Source organism: Microtus oregoni, unplaced genomic scaffold (genome assembly GCF_018167655.1).
Source record: "Microtus oregoni isolate MIOR12 unplaced genomic scaffold, Mior012 000054F_ref0000373, whole genome shotgun sequence".
Taxonomy (NCBI): Eukaryota; Metazoa; Chordata; class Mammalia; order Rodentia; family Cricetidae; genus Microtus; species Microtus oregoni.
In genome coordinates this window covers 7,380,677-7,399,981 of record NW_024543830.1, presented here as the reverse complement: position 1 = coordinate 7,399,981, position 19,305 = coordinate 7,380,677, and the positions used below count along the sequence as shown (strand labels likewise).

General features: G+C 43.8%; 1 protein-coding gene across 1 annotated transcript in view; it reads right to left on the bottom strand.

Annotated features, from left to right (window-relative positions):
- The window catches only part of Spag17 (sperm associated antigen 17), a 214,907-nt gene that overhangs the window by 161,443 nt on the left and 34,159 nt on the right, over window positions 1-19,305 (bottom strand). Inside the window, exons 2-3 of the mRNA XM_041637866.1 lie at window positions 13,020-13,160; window positions 12,353-12,439 (exon numbers count right to left, since the gene is read on the bottom strand). Of these exons, the coding sequence (XP_041493800.1) occupies window positions 12,353-12,439; window positions 13,020-13,160 (228 nt within the window). The remainder of the gene's footprint in view (window positions 1-12,352; window positions 12,440-13,019; window positions 13,161-19,305) is intronic.

Below are 19,305 nucleotides of genomic sequence, written 5' to 3'. Positions count from 1 at the left end.
ATGCATAAGATGTCTATAGGATTGTTTCAAGAGGTTAAATTCAACTTTTTATTTTTCTGGTTATATATTTGATATAACATAGAAACAATATTCTAATTCCTTCATATTGTAATGTTACAAATATGGCATGAGTGTATTTTTACAATTTATTTTATTTATATGTAATAATTGTTTTGCCTGCGTGCCTGCTTGCGTACCAAGTTCATGCCTGGTGCTCGTGGAGGCCATAAGCGAGCACTGGTTCCCCTGGGACTGGCATGACAGATGGTTGTGAGCCAGTATGTGGGTGCTAGTGTTGAACCCAGGTGCTATAGAATAACAATCAGTGCTCTTATCTACTGAGCCATTTCTTTAGCTCCTTGACAGCATCTTTTACAGTCTTGTTTTGTGAAATGAAGGAATGAATTCAAGCATCAGTTCCTCTAATACTTACAGTGTACTTAAAAACATTTATTTAGTGTGTGTGGCGCATGTATGAGTATGTACCTGCATGCATGCCCACACACGTGTGTGTGTGACCCATGTGTGGTGGTCAGACGACAGCTTTCCGAACTGGACTGTCTTTCAACCATATGGGTCCTGGGTACTGAACTCAGGGTGTCAGGATTAGTGACAAGCACACTTTCCTGGCTGAGCTATCTCACTAGTCTAACAATACTTTTTCAATAAATACAAATGACTCCATCCAATAGCCAATTCTATTAGCCTGTATCCATGTTTGGTTTGGCACGTCTTCCTCTTCTTGTAACCAAAGATGGAGGGAAGGGTGAGGATTAGGGGACTAGAGGTCACACCGCCGATACACAGAAGCATGACAATTGCTATCACAGTTTGGTTACAGCTGTGCAGTCCCTTTCTCCATGGAAACAAGCCCTTCTGTATCCGTGCTGAATCTCTGATGGTTTGGGTATGTGCTCTACGCCCCCCCCCCCCTTCCCTCCTCGTTCCATTATCCACTGTCTGGGGACCATTACCCTTTTGGCTGAAAGTTGTGAACAATAATGAGGCCAGCCACAAGGCTCAATAAAGAGCAGACTCAATTAGAACCAGGGTTAAAACACAAAACGTTTATACCAGACTTCCTACAAGGTATTAAAATGTTATGGAATGGCAGAAAACAAACACACTGTTTACACAGTTATTAAGTTATGAGCGGAGGAGGGCAGAGACCATGACTACCTCACTCCTGTTTCCGTTGCCCTGAACGTGATAGGAACTCTGTATGTGTTCTGCTTGAGGAATGGGTTGGACGAATGAATGCCTTCTATATTCTCCAGTTCATGCTTCAGTGAGACTGGGAGAGGAGCACACACGAAGAGAGGGACACAGAAGAGGTCACAAGAATCTAGGGAAATGCCTTTTTGACTTTGCCCACCTGGATTTATAGCAAGAGTTTTCATAGCATACCCAATGTGTGCATACACTCACCTGTAAAACCTAGGTTGTCCCCCTCTGTTATGAAACTGTTGCATCCAATATGCAACCAATAAAGCAAGTTGGAAAGGAAAGGACTTCTGAATCATGCTTGCGGCCATGACCCATGGTTGGTTTGTGGTTGCTGACAATAAGCTTCATTAGTTTTAATTAGAACATTAATTCTTACTGACAAATGATACTCCTCCCACACCTGGCACACCCTAGGCACACAGGGGAACAGAAAACCAAAAGGACACTGGAAAACAACTGGGGTTCTTTCTGACCTCTCTTGTCAGGAATCTCTAAGACATACCAGACTTAACCTGTTCTAAACGACACTTTCGGCCATCCCTGAGTTCAGCGTCCTTTAAAGTTCTCTGTAGCATGGAGAATGGTTTTCAGTTTCTTGAGGCATAGCTGCAGGAGTCACGCCTGATGGCTTCTCCCTCATCACTTACGTCAAGTTGGTAGCCGTCTTTCAAGCTGGCTTCCTATATCCCTCCTGAGACTGTACGCTCCCCATCTTCACAAACCTCTCTAGGCACCCCCAGTTCTGTTTGCTTCCTTCCTCCTCCCAAGGTCTCTTCTCTCAGCAATCAGACAATTCTTTTAAAATCTCTCTTTTGCAAAGTCTTAATACCTTTTCATTTCCTATCAAGTAAAGATGCAAAATCTTTCATAAGATGGTCCTGCCTGAAGCACCAGCCTCTCCCACCTCCCTGGTGTCTTCTTCATTTCTCTGACAGCTTCCTGTTCCCACCGCAGTGTTTGAAGTGGCGTTCCCCATGCCTGGGTGTTTCTTTTGGTGTTTTCCACAAGTTCTCTTTCTTTTTGTTTCTGCTGTGGTCTGTCTGGGGCTGGCTTCGGAAGGTTCATGCGCTGGAAATTCTGTCACAGTGTCTCAATACTGAGAAGTGATGGAGTCTTTTAGGATATTGGTCCTAGTGGGAAATGCTGTCCCTAAGTACAATACAGCTGCGTCCTCACGGAACTCAGGTCTCAAATGCAGGTTGCTACAACACAAGCCGTACATCCCTTCCTCGGAAGGAACTGATCTCTCCTGTTCCCTCACCAATATTACTGGCACACACACCCTTGCACACACACACTTTCCTGTTTCTCAGGCACACTGTGATGCAGCGTGAATGTTTTCATCAGGAAAATGTTAGTATCATTCTGATTGGACCCGCTAGTCACCAGAACAATGAGTCAAATGAGTCTCCCCTTATCATAAAGTCCCCAGACTCAGAGATTTCCTCTATGCGCAACTAACTGGCCTAGGACTGGCTCCAAACTCTCCTCCTTCTACGGCAGTTCCCTCTTTAATTACCTCCAATTTAAAGCAGTTACTTACTTCAATACATAATTGTACACATCTGTTTTTGTTTGCGCGGTTTTTTTTTTGTTTTTTTGGTTTTTTTTTTTTGCTTAATGCCTGCAGTTCTTGCTAAAATATAATGAACTCGAGGGCACGACATTAGGTCTGTTTTACTCACCAACAAATACTCAACCATAGAATTGGTTCTTAATAGACCATCACATATTTGTGGAATGCATGGAAAATTAAGCATTTTCTGCATTTTAATGACAGGTCTGATTGGATGCTTTGGCCAAAGCTGTGTACCACCTGCGCTACCAACCTGTTACCTTTGTTTCAGGCGAGTGTAAATCAAGTCTTAAAAACCAATGTAGCTAGGGTCTAGGCTACAAGGTTGAAAAAAAATGATTGCAAGTTGGTAGTCTTGTTACATTTATTGAACGTTTTATGTGCATGTGCGTGCGTGGGTATGTGTGCAGAGGCTTGTACCCACGCTCATATGTAGAGGCCAGAAGAGAATGTCAGGCGTCCTGTTCTATAACTGCACCGTATTCCGTTAGCCAGGGTCTCTAACTGAACCTGGAGCTAGGCTGAGTGCTGTTAGGTACCAACATTCCTGCCGTCTTTTCCCTTCCACAGTTCTGGAGTTAGAGGTGCACATGGGGCCATGTCTGGCTTTTTACATGAAGGCTAGGGATTTGAACTCAGGTCCTCATGTTTGTGCACCAAGTGCTCTTACCCAGGGAACCTGGTGTAAGTGTTTAATTTTATGTTTGATGTACATTGAAATCATGAATATTTAATGGGATCAAAAACATTTTGACCTCCAAAACCCAAAATGATCTTTCTAGAAATGAATGAATAAACTAAATTTTTTTTTGAATGAATGCGACCCGCCTTCTGCTCTGTACAGGGCAAGTTCTGGGCTCCTGGGAAAACTGATGGTGTTTTCATTGGTGGCTGAAGGAATGATGTACGTTTCCTGGGTTTTCACTTCTCCATTGGCATCATGTTCTGCCTGGTCCACATTGTGACACAGAGTGACTGTTCACATTTGCAGCGGCCAAAGAAGCTGCTCGCATAACATTATGTTCACCCACAGTTATACCTTACATGGTGTAATGAGTATGCTTGTGTATAAGTCATCATCTTAGCTGTGAAGATTAGAATAATGGGATAGAAGGGCTGCCCTTCGACCATCAACATACTGTGAGTCTCCTCTTACTTCATTTGTGGCTGGCCTGCCTTGCAGTGCTCACATTCAACTCTCTGGGAAGCCTGTTATTAATCTGGGCCCCTGCCTATGTTCATAGCATCACTACCCACAATGGCCTGGAGGCAGAAGCAACCTAAGTGTTCGTCAATGGCTGGCTGAATGGGCAACCAAGTGTGGGACAAACAGATAATGGAATAATTTCGTCCTTAACAAGGTATGGCACTGTTTATACGATTACTATATACTAATAAAAATAATGACAACAATGAATCTCTTAAAAAACAACAATTAACTAGGACTAAAGGTGGACAAATGTGTCTGACTTCACTTCCACAGGCTTGCCCAAATCCGCCGACACAGAAGGTAGCCCAATGGTTAGCAGAGGCCCCAGAGGGGGCCTGGACTGTCGCGGGTGATGCTATTTACCGATCATAGAGTTTCTGCTCTTTAAGATGGAGATGTACTTCACAGCACCGAGTATATATTTAACAGGACTGGGCTGTCAACTTAGATATGGTTTGGATGAGAAACTTTATGTTATACATTTTTACCATATCTTTTTTTTTAAAGGCGTATCGTTGCATTTCTCGTACTTTCATGCCCCCTATACTACAAAATTTTGGCATTTGCTTTGACTTAGAATAGAAATTGTTTTAGAATGATTTGCTAGCTTTCATCGACACTCATTCTGAGACAGGTAAAAAGAATTCTCTATTCACCGTCTCATTTAATCATGGTGGCAGCCTTATAAGGCTGATATTCTTAGTCATAGGCTTTATAAAGGGAAAGTCCAGGTAAAAAGAATTCTCTATTCACCGTCTCATTTAATCATGGTGGCAGCCTTATAAGGCTGATATTCTTAGTCATAGGCTTTATAAAGGGAAAGTCCAGGTTCAGCTAAGGCGACAGGTCTGGAAAGTCACGGGGACAAGACTGACCCCAGGTGGCCTGACTTGATCCCGGTGCATCTTGCCAGTGGGTCTAAGTCTCACCAAGTAAGAAATGGAGGCAAAGGCTCTCTTCAAACATGGCTTGTATTTCAGACAGAGCCCTGGCTTTCCACGCTTTCACCTGAGTTGGATGTGAATTGCATCATGAATAACCATACAAATATTAACTACAGAAATGAAAGATTTCTGTTGCCCCAAACATTTTGGGCAAAAGGATCCATCAAACTAACCACCAAAATGCAGCTAAAACTACCATGTACCGTGTGTTTGCCTTGAGCCAAAGAAGAATTATAAAAAAATCAGAGCGCTACTGAGAGATTTAAGCATTAATTCTAACTAAATGTCATTCCTTGTATGTATGACATTGTTAATACACAACTGCTTTCAAAATTTAAACTGTTTTCTGTCACATGCGATACAAGTAAAAAAAAAATCAGTTTCTTTGAAGTCAGCAAATTACTCAAATTCTGTGGTCATTCATTTACCTTTATTCCCCGCTGTAGGCGTCCTGGGGCAGGTAGAAGACAGAATTAGGACCTAACCAATGCACACAGACTTGGGGTGGACGAAAGGCTGGATAAATGGTAAGTGACATTGTCACTCTATTGAAGAATGTGGATTATTCAGTCTCATGAATTACAGACATAAAGCTGTCTTTCTGACTTCTTCCGCAGCATCCATCAGATGGTTGCTAGGGCTACCAGAGGATCACACGTGACCAGCAGAGCACACGTGACAAGCAGAATGCTGCCCCGTCTTGTAGCTGATCCTCTGCTGACATTTAGAAATATCGACTGGATTCCTATCTTGACTGCTCTCCAAATATCAGGGCCAGTCAACCCAGCCTCTGGGTGGAGTAGGATTCCTACAGCTGAATCCAAGGCTTCTTGGCACTAACATGTTTACCTCCTGCCTGTGGACTGAGGATTGTCTGCCATGTGGGTGTGGTCAGTTGTTTGTGCCCCCAGGGTAGAGGAGAGCTGGCCAGCAACTGGAGTTTTGGTGGACGTCTTTGCTTGAGTGGCATTTTTCTCTGAAGATAGACCTACAGGTCTCCCATTTGGGAGGCAAACATGTTTGAACTTCAGGAACTCATTCCTCAGGCAATGGAGCTCTGACCCACCTAGCTCAGACCTGACTTTCTCTGCTGAGCCTCCTTCAGTATACAGGGCCCAAATCCTTAAGACATTTGACAGTTCTCTTTTTCAACTTGATAAAGTTCACTTGGCTGCAGTTCTTCATAAGCTCCTACTGTGTGATCCTTTCTAGCACACACTCCCTTCCTCCTCATCTTCCCTTTTTTTGAGTGGATGACGGGCCCAAGCCCAGATTTTGATACAATAACTCTTGGATTGTTTTTTATAGTCCCAAAGTGGTACTTCTTTGTTACAGCTCAATATTCCTAAATTTTGTTCCAAGTCTCATTATTTTACATTTATAAATATCAAGTTGGATTAATTGGTTCCAGCTCTCAAAATTTTTCTACCCAGAGGTGATTTTCTGTTATTTTCACAGTGGTTTTTGAGCCCCAGGCCTCGAGTCTGCACACGGGCCATATTCTCTAGGTATCATTGGGAGGCTGATGTGGGACAGAAAAGATGTGCAGATTCCGGGCTCCGCTGTATCTTTTGAAGGCTGTACTGGCCATAATCGCTTCAAAGCATTTCAACAAGTTCCTAGGACATGACCTTCCCTTTTGGAGAAACAGGCGGGTCAGGAGCTCCATAATTGAGCCGTGCCATCCGAGGCACCCTTCCACGCCACCTCTTGCAGCGGTTTTTAATACTTTCCCTACACGTGAAGTTAGACTAACTGGCCTGTAATTTCCTGGTGCGTCCCTGAGCTCCATGAAATAACGGCATTAGCTTGGCTACTTTCCAGTTCTTCCAGAATGTTTTTGTTTTGCTTCAGAACTCAGGCCTGAAAAGGCTGGGGAACGCTTCTCGCCTCCCCTTCCCTTTGTTTCTTCCATGACATACTGCTCCTTCTGGTCTCAGAACAGCTGCCATTTTAATAACGTCGAATCTCTTAAATGTTTTCATGCGTTATTTGTTCCTATGCCTGGAGCTTGAGCTCTCTACTTTTCATTTTGACAAGGTCCACTCCCACCTTCCAAAATAAAGGCTTGCAACTTTACCACGTGAACTGTTCATCTGAAGCACCGTTTAAGGAATGACTTTAACAAAAACTTTCGTTCTTGTGAATAACTGAATTCTTGATGGGGAAGACATGAGAAATATGTCCACACACCCAGCAGCTAAGAATCAAAGCCACAGGCGGAGCTAATCAATCAGGACATACTAGCCCAGCCCAGTAACAGGGTCTTAAAAATGGGCAGAGTAAGATCGGAAGATAGAACATTTGTATTTCTTACCTTCTTCTCATATTTATTTTTATGTGTGTGTGTGTGTCCCATATGTGTGCCAAGTGACTGCAGAGGCCAGAAGAAGGCGTCAGATCCCTTGGAGCTGGAGTGGTTATGAGCTGCATGACATGTGGGTGACATATGCCGGCAACTCAGGTCCTCTGGAGAGCACCAAGCAGTCGTAACCTCTGAGCCACCTCTCCGGCCCGCCCATGTCTTAGACAGCATTTGGTCTAACATTTTCTGAAACTAATACCAGCATCTCTTTCAAGTTATAACAGAAAAACCCATAAAAATACTTTCATTAAGAATACCCTAATTATGCCTTTAATCATAGCACTTGGGGGGCAGAGGCAGGTGGATCTCTGTGAGTTCAAGGCCAGCCTGGTCTACAGAGTATGTTCAAGGACAGCCATGGCTATATAGAGAAACCCTGTCAAAAAAAAGAAAAACTGAAACCAATCATATAAACAAACAAAAATCCCTAATTATTAAAAAGTAAAATTTCACTGAGAAGATGAGGCAAATTAATATTAATTTGTAGGCACAAAATTGCAGGACATCATATAGTCTTTATGATTATCCCTGTTTTTTTATTGTATAGAAATTGAAAATCAAATCACCCAATAGGGTATACATTCCTTTGGTTTTTCTTTTAAATAGAAAATTTTGTTTTAGTGAATCCTTTACTTTTTGTTTTCATAAGGGCCTAATATGTCTTTTCAAAGGAAACCTTAGATAATCATTCCACCCTCAACCCACATGTCCCTGGAAACTCACGTCCAGCTGGGCAGGAGAGGTGGCTGCCATTAGCACGGTGTGGAACCTGATATGGCTAATATGGACAACTCCGAGTTCAAGCACACTGTAGAGATAACCACTGCTTCACCCCAACTTTGCCTTCCTCATTTTTCAGTTCCCATGTCAAGTCTGAAATTTGTACATCTGTCTTAAGATGTTCACTTCCTGTGCATCAGGTTTCAATGCACGAGAATCTTTAGACTTAAGGCACACATAGACGGCTCTCCTTAAGACATTCTAGCTGGTTCTGCAATGACTGGCAATAGTATCCTTTTAGTTTGTAGTCAGGACTTGGTACATACACAAAGGAAAAAGTTATATAATCCACATGGGTCCTAAAGCACGGGCGCACATAAGAGGACCTGGACATGGACGCTGAGTAAACACAAGTTCAGTCGGAATCTAAAACATACACTTCCTCAGTGTTTCTCCCTCTCCTCTCAATCCCTCCCTCTCTTCCTTTCTTATGTGTGTGGGTGTTTTGCCTGCATGTGTATTTGTGCACCATGAATGTGCCTGGTTCCCACGGAGGTCAGATGAGGTTAGCATATGCCTTGGAAGTGGAGTTACAGATAGTTGTGAGCAGCTGTGTGGGTCCTGGGGATCAGACCCAGCTTCCCTAACCCAGGATTTATCCTTTCCTATCTAGTGTTTATTGTACTATGGAACTACAGATTTACTGCACTTCCTTCAAGACTTCTCCTGTGTCACTGAGACTTTTCCTGTGTTCACTGAGAGTTCTCCCGTGTCCACTGCGACTTCTCCCGTGTCACTGAGACTTCTCCTGTGTTCACTGAGAGTTCTCCCGTGTCCACTGTTACTTCTCCCATGTCACTGAGACTTCTCCCATGTCACTAACAGTTCTCCCGTGTCCACTGTTACTTCTCCCGTGTCACTGAGACTTCTCCCGTGTCACTGAGACTTCTCCTGTGTTCACTGAGAGTTCTCCCATGTCCACTGTGACTTCTCCCGTGTCACTGAGACTTCTCCCATGTCACTGAGAGTTCTCCCGTGTCCACTGCGACTTCTCCTGTGTCACTGAGACTTCTCCCGTGTTCACTGAGAGTTCTCCCGTGTCCACTGTGACTTCTCCCGTGTCACTGAGACTTCTCCCATGTCACTGAGAGTTCTCCCGTGTCCACTGTTACTTCTCCTGTGTCACTGAGAGTTCTCCTGTGTTCACTGAGAGTTCTCCCGTGTCCACTGTGACTTCTCCCGTGTCACTGAGACTTCTCTGGCATTCACTGAGAGTTCTCCCATGTCCACTGTGACTTCTCCCATGTTCACAGAGATCCCTCTAACTCCCACATCTCTGTTTCATCTGCTCTCTTTTTCTAACCCCCTTTTCTATATTTGGATGCCAGGATGATGTAGGAGGGTCTTCTACCCTCCCAAGTTAGACATCACTGAGACTAATAAAAGAGCACAGAGTTGATGGGAAAATGGGAAAACTTGAAGCTATGTATTTACCTGGGAATGAACAAATGACCTGTAGCATTGCCTCTGGGGAATTAACATTAGCAGAAATCTAAGCAGCGTTTCAAAGAACTACGGTTTATAAATAAGGCCACTCTTGTATACAGTATCATGGCTAGATGAAATTCTAAAGGTTCAAGGGAAATTACACAATTTCAAAATGAGTTCTCTGTGTATACAATGCCAATCCATTCAAACGAAACCTTGAGCAAATCACTCAGGCATGTGGACCTTGCTATCCCAGACATTTCAAGTCTCCACTGAAGAGACGTAAGGTGGCTCTGAGCCAGTTTTGCTGCTCAAGGATAAACTTCACTATAGTGAGGTATCACTCTAACTGGTGGCTTTCTAAGCAACCACAAGTTGAGAAACTGGGAAGCCAAACAGGTTAATTCTGCTTAATAAAGCAAAAAAGACTAGGCTCTGGTTTAAGGTCAACAAGGGCATCCTACAAGTAGTAGTAGTCAATCATGTTGACTGTCTTTATGGCATTCTTGAACCTTTAATCCAAAATGGAGATCTGATGTGGGACAATGGTCTGTATTCTGCCAATTATATTTTAAATAAACTCTGATTGGTCAGTAGCCAGGCAGGAAGTATAGGCTGGACAACCAGACAGGAAGTAGAGGTAGGTCAATGAGAATAGGAGAATTCTGGGAAGAAGGAAGTCCTGTCTGCAGTCCTGACCCAGCCACAGAAGAAGCAAGATGTGACTGCTGAATAAGGTACCGAGCCATGTGGCTAACATAGAGAAGAATAATGGGCTAATAAGTCATAAGAGTTAATAAGAAGCCTGAGCTAATGGGCCAATCAGTTATAACTAATGTAGACCTCTGGGTGGTTTCTTTGGGACTTAATGACTGTGGGAACTGGGCACGACAGAAAACTCAGTCAACAAATGGCCTCCAACCCTGACAACAGAGATTTAAAAGGAAACAAGACTCGTGAACTCCCCCAAGGTCAAACAACTTTGTTATCTATTATTCCTTTTCCCAGTGGCCAACTTTTCTTGAAAGAGAAAATGTAAGATTTCCTAATTACACTCCTAAAGAGTTTGTCTATGGAGGTTTAATACTTGCTATGGACCACGCAAGCAGAAACAGACTCATGGAGCAGGTGATCCGTGTGGCTCAAAAGTCCAGAGGCTCCAGAAGACTCTGGCTCCTGTGCCTCTTCCATGTCCACCACTCCCAACTACCTGGATACTCACCACAGGTATAACTAATATCACTTTGATTCCCAGTGGAGGAGGCATCAGGTGAGGGAGTCAGTGGGGGAGGGCCTGAGACTGGAAATGCAGATGCACACTTTTCTCCAGATGTGCCCCGTCTTAGGCTAGGGCTGACCAGGAGCCCGCACTTGCTTCATGTTCTTTATCATTCGTGCTCCAGTGATTGATGGTAATGGATTTCTGGTGCCTCCGAGGCCTGATCTCTGCGGTGCCCCACCCTGTCTTCCTCTTTCCTTCTGGAACCATTCAGAAAAGCAAGTGTGGGAGGCTTATTGCCCAGATGCTCCAGTGGAAGAATGTGGGGGAGCCAGATGTGAGAGGGACCTCCCCTGCGTGGAGAATATGCAACCGAGAGTCCCAGCACATGTTGGAGCGGGCTGGCTTGCTAACGAAACTCTGGATTTGTAGCATGGTACTAGCCCACATCCAAGTCAAAATGCCTGTCCAGATTAAACGTCAAAACTGCCCTGTTATCATCTCTGTGCTTTACTGAGTATCTTTGAAGAAGAAAGAATCCTTTGGGGGGGAGGGTCTAATTGATCCCAGGCCTGATACTTGGACATGGATTTCCATGACCACTTCAGAAGAAAAAAATTCCACTATTTTAAATCCAGGTATCACATAATGTTTCAAATGGTGTGCACACATTCAGAACATCGTAAGAAAGGATAGGAGGTATGTAATTTGGCTGTGCTTGCAGAGTGAGTGTGCCAAAACATTGAAAGCGGTATAGCAAGAATTAATGCCAAAATATTTGCAGTTCTGTCAACTATCCAAACTACAAGGAAACTGGCTCAGACACTACTCAGGCCATACTAAAGAAGTCATGATGGAATCACCTAAGACCTGGGACACATAAAACGTTCACTCGTCTCCAACTGCAAACATGCTTGTCTCTGAAAGATTCTCACATCTTCATGATTTAGGTCTGCCTAGCCATAAAACCATGCCTAAAAACTGTAGGTGATATTGCAGCTGGCCACTGGACTTTTGTATCTCTTGCAAGCCCTAAGGAAGATATTAATGGGGCAGGGTGAGAAGAGACCCTTCCTCACTGAGCCTGAGTTGCCAGCCCGTGGTACAGGAATTATGTATCAAGCAGGCTTTGGTGTCAAGCAGCTGCTAGCTAATGGAATGTGCCACTAATCTGAGGACTATGGCAAGTTTTACGTTGATTAGAGTAAGATGTAAAATGTGTACAAGATTCGCTAACTGATGAAAAATTATTCCCACTGTGGCTCTTTCTTGTTTCTTTCAAGCACTCAACACTAACAATGGCTCTCTTTAATACTGTCACACATTCAATAATTGTCATGGAAGGAAGGGTGCAGCCCAATGGTTTGGTTTATAACTGCTCTTGATTTGTGCTTTTTTAATTGGAACAATGATAGCGTAAATAATCCAGTTAAGTTTACTCTAAAAGGCACGCGTATGTGTGTGCCTCCACTAGAAGGAGCAGACATATCCAAAGGAGAGTGGAAATTGACTTTAAGATTGAATTACAAACTTTAGAAGCATCATACTGCCTGCTTTATTTCTAAAGGTTATAAAAATCTCTTTGACAGACCTGGTCACTCACCTCATAATACAACGGTAAAATGCTGCTCGCGGGTTTTTTCCCCTTTTTAGCTGAGGCAGTTCCAACAAGTGACTGTATTTCGTTGATCTGTAAGACAATTGAGTTAACTTATCATGAAAGAAAGACTGGCTCAGGGAACACACAGATCTGTGAAACTTTCAAATATCTCAGTGATTCAAATTAAGCCATCAAGCAACTTAGCAAGAAGGTAACAGTCTAGGCAGGCTGCTGTTACCTGCAGGACCTGTGCACCCTGACAGCCCTTCTCTATGGCCTCATAGCCTCTGACTTGAACCAGCTAGGTTCTCTATAGACTTCACTTTTCAATTAGTCATGTGCTTTCCCTATTTATCGTCATTTCCCCCTCTTTTATTGTTATCTAACCTTATAGTAAATAATCCCTCACAGATCTCAGCACCCTGCCTGGAATGGTTGCAGAAATCCTTGCCGATGGAATGAAGTTTGAATGGACTACATGAATGAAAGGTTAGTCCTTTCAGATTAAACATTTTAAATTGTTTGCAGAATGTAAATGTGTGTTTAAAGTCATCCACTATAAGTAACAAAGCAGTTCAACACGTGATCATTTTTGCCTCCTCTAAAATTTCATTCCACAACTTTAAGGAAGAATGACTTTGGAGGTGGTGAGGCAGGAAGAGACAGGTACCTGCTGGAGAATATCTTGCCACGACACTATACTGAAGAGTTTACGCTGAGGGACTTGGACAGCCATTTCTAGAGCACGAATGAGAAGATCATCTTCAATCCGGTTCCCAACCACGAAAGCGATGGAGGCCTTCCAATCGTTCTGTTACAAGAGCGGACAGAATTAAATGCTAAGCGTTCTTCACTGGGTCAAAGGCTCCCACTGAAAATCACAGAGTTTTCTTGGAAATCTTACTTTAAGGACAGGGTTGAACTTGAAGTACATGTGCAGTTTTGACAAAAGTAGCCACAAGGCGGCAGTATTGTGCCAAATTTCACGTAACCTGACTAAAATTTTCTTGAGAAACCAGAAAAACCATTTCTGAAGGTAGATAAATTCCAGTAAAATGCTGTCCCCTTTGCATCCCCCAAAACGTTGGTGTTTGCAATCAATCTATCATTCCTGTGCCACAAACGTACATTAAAATGCAGTCTCAAAGCAGTAATCATTGTTTCATTTCCTGGCCCTTTCTCTAGACAGTGACTTGAAATAGTGCTAGGTTTCTAGAAGAAATCCCAGCAATAATTGCTAACTGTTGGGTGACACTGAGTGAGTTCGTAGTGGGAACGAGGACACACCTTCTCCTCTCCCTGTAAACAAGACCATGACTGCTGATTCGCAGAAGGATTCTTTCCATGGCGAGGAAAAAGGCTTGGACAAACAATTTAAAGAAACAAATCCCACAATCCCTTTCTCTCCATTTACTACCATTTCCATTGGCAAAGGCAATTCTCAGGGAGACCAAGTGGAGCTCCATGCATTTCCCCCTCACGACCTCCTGGTGTTTGAAAGGGGGCTGATTTCTGCTTCTGAACAAATTGGTCTCATGGGGAGGTAAGACAGTGTATATGACAAAGACATCAGGGAAAAGAGAAGAATATGAGGGGAGGGAACCCCAGGCATATGACATCACTAGGTCTCAGGGTCCTCATGCATAATAAGTGAATTAGGCATGGCAGTATCTAAGCCCGTCACTAGCTCAGCAATTCCCAGCTGTGGGTCATGAGCCATTTGGGGGTTGAACGATTCTTTCACAGGGGTCACCCCAAACCATCATAAATTATGATTCATAACAGCAGCAAAAATTACTGTTATGAAGTAGCAGCAAAAATAATTTTATGGCTTGGGGTCACCACAGCATGAGGAGGTGAATGAAAGGGTCAGTCACAGCATTAGGAGGGTTGAAAACCACTCACTCTAGCTACTTCTGGGAGACCGATATCTGTGGAGTGAAACCTGCTCTTGGTGGATGCCAAGACATTGTCTAAGGAGACTGGGAAACTTCATGCAGGTTTTTTTGTGAAACATGCAGTTTTGTGTGGCTCTCTCTGGACTCTGTTCACAGCCAGGCTGACGCGGTTAGAAGCAGAGTCTAGGTGTGAGGAGAGGCAGGGTCCCTTCTTTCTCACCAACAAACAGCGTTTTCCATGGGAACTTACTACATGACATGATCCACCCAGTGTCCAGCGCCATCAGGAAAACAAAACCACATGTGAGACCATAAAAACGTGTGCATTACATACAGAGAACGTGCTAGGTTTGCACGCATGCAGACAGGTGTGACTTTTTTTTTTTAAATTCTGTTACTGAGTTTAAAACCTTTGTGGATGCTAATTTGATGTAGAAAGAGAGAGCATTTAATTTTTTTGTTTAATGGTCTGGTCCTAAAAATTAAGCATGGTATTTTAACAAATTGTTTAGGAAAGAATTCCATTGCCACTAACGGAGTTTCCTTGCACTGGATAACATCCCTACCCCTGGGGTACTCCCATCAAAGCCGCAACTGTGGTGAGAGCTGCAGGGGAAAGCCCCTTCCGTTCTCACAGAACAGTACCCACCTTTCCTGGACAGGGCATATGCTAAAGTTCCGACACCAGAAACAACTGCTTCCTTCTCTCTCTCTTTTCACTGCAAGTTTCTTTGCTGATATTTGAAAGCCAATGGTGATAAAAACTTGTCACGCAGCTTTTTAAAAGAGTTCCAAGGGGGTATTGTCACCGGCTACCTACCCATTAGGATCCCGTGTCAAAGGTAGATGTGGGGCGTTCCAGACATGAAGAAAGAGGGGAAGGGGAGGAAGGAACTAACAATCTCTGTGGATCTCCCATGTGCCAGGCACATGTTGCCCCTCCGAACCCCTACATGACACCGTGAAATGGGCACACCGGTACACTGCAGATGGAAAGACAGGTCCAGGAGTTCAGTGCTTGTTTAAGATCATCATGGCAGAAACCCATGGGAACTGCGCAGAAAGCTGGCAAATCTGATTATTTCAGGACAGTTCTAGGGCAAGTCACATCTGTCACGTGCTACTAATTGATGAAGATTTACTGTTCTTGTAAAAGTGCATGGGGCCTTCAGAAATAGCTTCCACCCAACCCCCAAAACATTGTGAATCACATTTTAAAAAATGGTATTTTATAAAGAGGATGAACGGTTAAGGCCATCTCCCAAGTTTCCCTCTCTAGACGCCAATGGCTCTGTTTTCTTTGCTCTAGAATGTTCTAAAAAGAAACAAACGAGTCTATTTTTTTCAATCCATGGTCCTGTATGTCAAAACGTGTGAGATATTCCTGATGTCACGTTGAGACAGCTCTTGGAAGCTAGATCAGGAACCTTCCTCTCATTTCACAGCATCTAAAAGGTCCAGCTGTGGCCCGGCTTTCACCCACACACTGGTCCTTAAAGCTGCTTCTAAATTGGGTCTGCTTTCTAGAGTAGGATCCAAAATGGATGTTGTTAGGGCTGCAAGTTCTCATCTAATCATATGCCCAGGGCCCCAGGAAATGTGAGACAGTGGTCACTTTGGGGGGGGGCGGGGTGTGCCTGAGGGGACAGCTGCACCATCTGCTGGCTGCAGCAGGGGGCAGCGGGACGCTGGGAAATACACATCACTGGATGAGAGAGGGTGGAGGGCACCTAAATGAACGAGGCTCTATTAGCGCTCCAGGAAAACTGCAGGTTCCAGATTTTTACCATCAAAAACTTGTTTAGAAATAGGATGTTTTCTTAGAAAAAAAAACAGACACAAATTGGATTTGGTAAAATACTGTCAAAAACAACCAAACAAAACCCCCCTAAACAAACAAAACAACAATAAACCTTCTCCATATATATCCCATTTCAACATCCAGTTAAACAGAGTCCTTAATTTTAATCTCACAGGGAAGCCAGAGGAATTTAGCTCATTGAGACTGAACACTGACCGTGGGAGAGGGAGATGGCAGTGCCATGTCACAACCAAGTACCATACCTGTGGTCACAGTAGTGTTCCCACCTGTGCTCGAGTTCCAGACAGTTCAGGAACTTTGAGGGCATTCAACAGGAGCTGGGAACTGAAAACTGGCCACTTAGAGAAAGCAGCAGATAAACTTAATGGCGAGGGAGGAGGCTTTTATTCTAGTGTACTCCAATGCTTCGGACAACGAAGGTGGCTCTCTGCTACCCGGAGACATAAATGACACACAGATATCGCTGAGTCCTGTCCTAGGGAGCTATTGATAAAGTCGGTCAAAGGTGGAAGGGAGCTGTGCATAGACACAATCCATTACCTTCTATTTGCTTAAGCGGTCTTACCTAATTTGAAGCCTGGAAGGAGGGCGTCTCAACCCAAACACTCGCATGTAGTCTCCTAAGGCAAGAAAGCTTTCAGTACACGCAGGGAACCTGGCCAGCTCACAAAGCCTCCAGTCTCGCAGACATGGGGTAGATTTAGAACTATTTTTCTTTCATATATTAAAAATTCTCCAAATTTTACTAGGCATTCCATATTCTAATATGATTATAACAACTCCTTCACTAGCAAGGAGACATAGCTGCTGGACAATGGGGCTGTGATTGCCTCCTGCTGTAGCAGGAGTATCAGCTGATACAGGAAGACAATGGAATGCTGTCTTGGTAGCCTTCCATAGAGCTTCTGGGAGGACGTCTCCTTGGGCTCTACCCAGAGCTGACTAGAGATCCTTCATCAGTAAGAGGCATGTAAGTCTTATGTAATATCCATGCAGCATTTAAGAAGTTGGCTTGACTGAGAACCATTTAAGACCAGCAGAGATGCAAGCCTGCGCTTGGTGTCCATGGACTCAGCTGAAGGAACCCTTTCTTGTCATGTAGATTGACCAAGTGGACAGGCGTTTGGGAATGTCTTTCTCATGCTAGGTTTTTGCTTTCAGAAGACTTGGCTCTCCATCAGCAGAGGAGTGTTAGTGTGGGCTTTTGGCCAGGAGAAGAAATATTTTCATTACCTCAGACTGGCTGCTGCAATTGTATCTGTTAAAAAGGAATTTTTTAACTGCAAACTAAGTTGAGAGTAAAGGGTCAATAATAGACACACGTCATATGATAAACAAGTACAATATTAATGATGATGACATGCTTTTACCTAACTCTTTTTTAAAACAGATATATATATATATATATATATATATATATATATCCTTCATAATTTCTCCTAAAACTTAGCTAGATATATTAATGCATACTACATGAGGAATCCTTGTTTAGGAATCAGATCATATGGCCGTGACAAGTAGACTGCCAACTCTTGAGGTCAGAAATTAGGATTTATAGACTAGTGTACCTTGGGATGCTTGGCATGAACAGAAAATAGAGCCAGGCTCTCTGTAGAAAGGCAAGGGGATTGACTTGGGCACTCAGAGGACTCTGACTCTTGGAATCATCAGTTGTGAGAGAGTATCACGTCAGGCAGTTGGAGGGTTCGCATTCTGCAGAGAACACACTGAATCCGGCCTAGCATGAGCCTCATCAGGGATCAGTTACAAGGATTTAGGGTCTGCTAATACACGTTTCCTGAGAGCGATTCAGGTAAGCACCGATGCAAGGGGAAGAAGCTGCTAATGACTCTGGAGCAGCATCAATTATAAAACCACACCCCCTCTTTTTCCTTCTCCCTATTCTTTCCTAACTCCCATCAAAATGATGTCCTGGTCTCTCTTCCCTTCACCCACTACAAACAGACCACAAGTTCTGGGAGCTGGAATTCTACAGGCTGGAGTCACAGTGGAAGAGTATCCAGGGGCAGCAGGCAGAGAGAGCGGATGTGAGCCAAGGAAGCAGCAAATCACATTGGCTGTCCCAGGCCAGCATCTGGGAGAGGGTTGTGCTTCTGCTTTTACCTGCCGTTGTCTGTCCTGACATGACTGCTTCAAGCGATAGGAAGCTTATGATTGAATCAAGAAAAAAAATCAGACTATCAATCGTTTCATTGTCAAAAATAAAATGTTAATTTGAATGATAATTTGCAAGATAATTTTCTCTTTGAAAATAACAAGCCTGCTAGTTGCCATGATTCTAATGGAAGAGAGGGCCCAGGTCATAGACACGTAGAATCTAGCATATTAAAGACAGACTCATCTGGGGAGTGTGGGGAGAGCATCTCAGACCGTGACAGGAGATACTTTTCCACCAGTTTGTACCTGGTGTCCATTTTCAGAAATACCGTCCTATCTTCAACCACAAAACCAAGGCAAACAAAACAGCGCATGGGAGATCCATGAGATGGCTTCAGGCAGTAGATGTGTGTGTACTTAGTGGCATCGGGAGGCAGTGAGTGTTCAGGGAGCCACACTGAAGAAATGTCCCCAGGGAACTTCTCACTAGAGGTGACATCTGCTTCCTTGCTTCGAATAGTACAGACGGGTTTGCTGTTTGCTGTGAGACAGCACACATTAAGCCGGCTGATTTTTGTGGCTCTAGATTTAAAACACAGATGCCCATTCAGAGCTAGTTCTTTTTTTTTAAATTCACCATTTTTAAAATTTATTTTCCATATCTACCATGGTCCCCCCTCCCTCTTTTCCTCCCACTCGCTCCCCGCTCCCCATCCTCTCATCCTTCTCTATTGTCATTCAGATGAGGTAAAGCCTCCCATAGGAATCAGCAAAGCAGGTACATCAAGCTGAGGCAGGGCCAAGCTCCTCTCCCCTGCACCAAGGCTGAAGAAGGCATCCCACCATAGAGAATAGGCTCCAAAGAGCCAACCCATGTCCTGGTCCTACTGCCTGGGGCCCCAAAAAAGACCAAGCTGCATAACTGTCTCCCAGATGCAGGTTGGTCCCATGTTGGCTTCCCAACTGTCCATCCAGAGTCTGTGAGCTCCAGAGCTAGTTCTTTTTTTTTTAATTTATTTATTTATTAAAGATTTCTGTCTCTTCCCCGCCACCACCTCCCATTTCCCTCCCTCTCCCCCAATTAAGTCCCCCCCCCCTCAGCCCGAAAAGCAATCAGG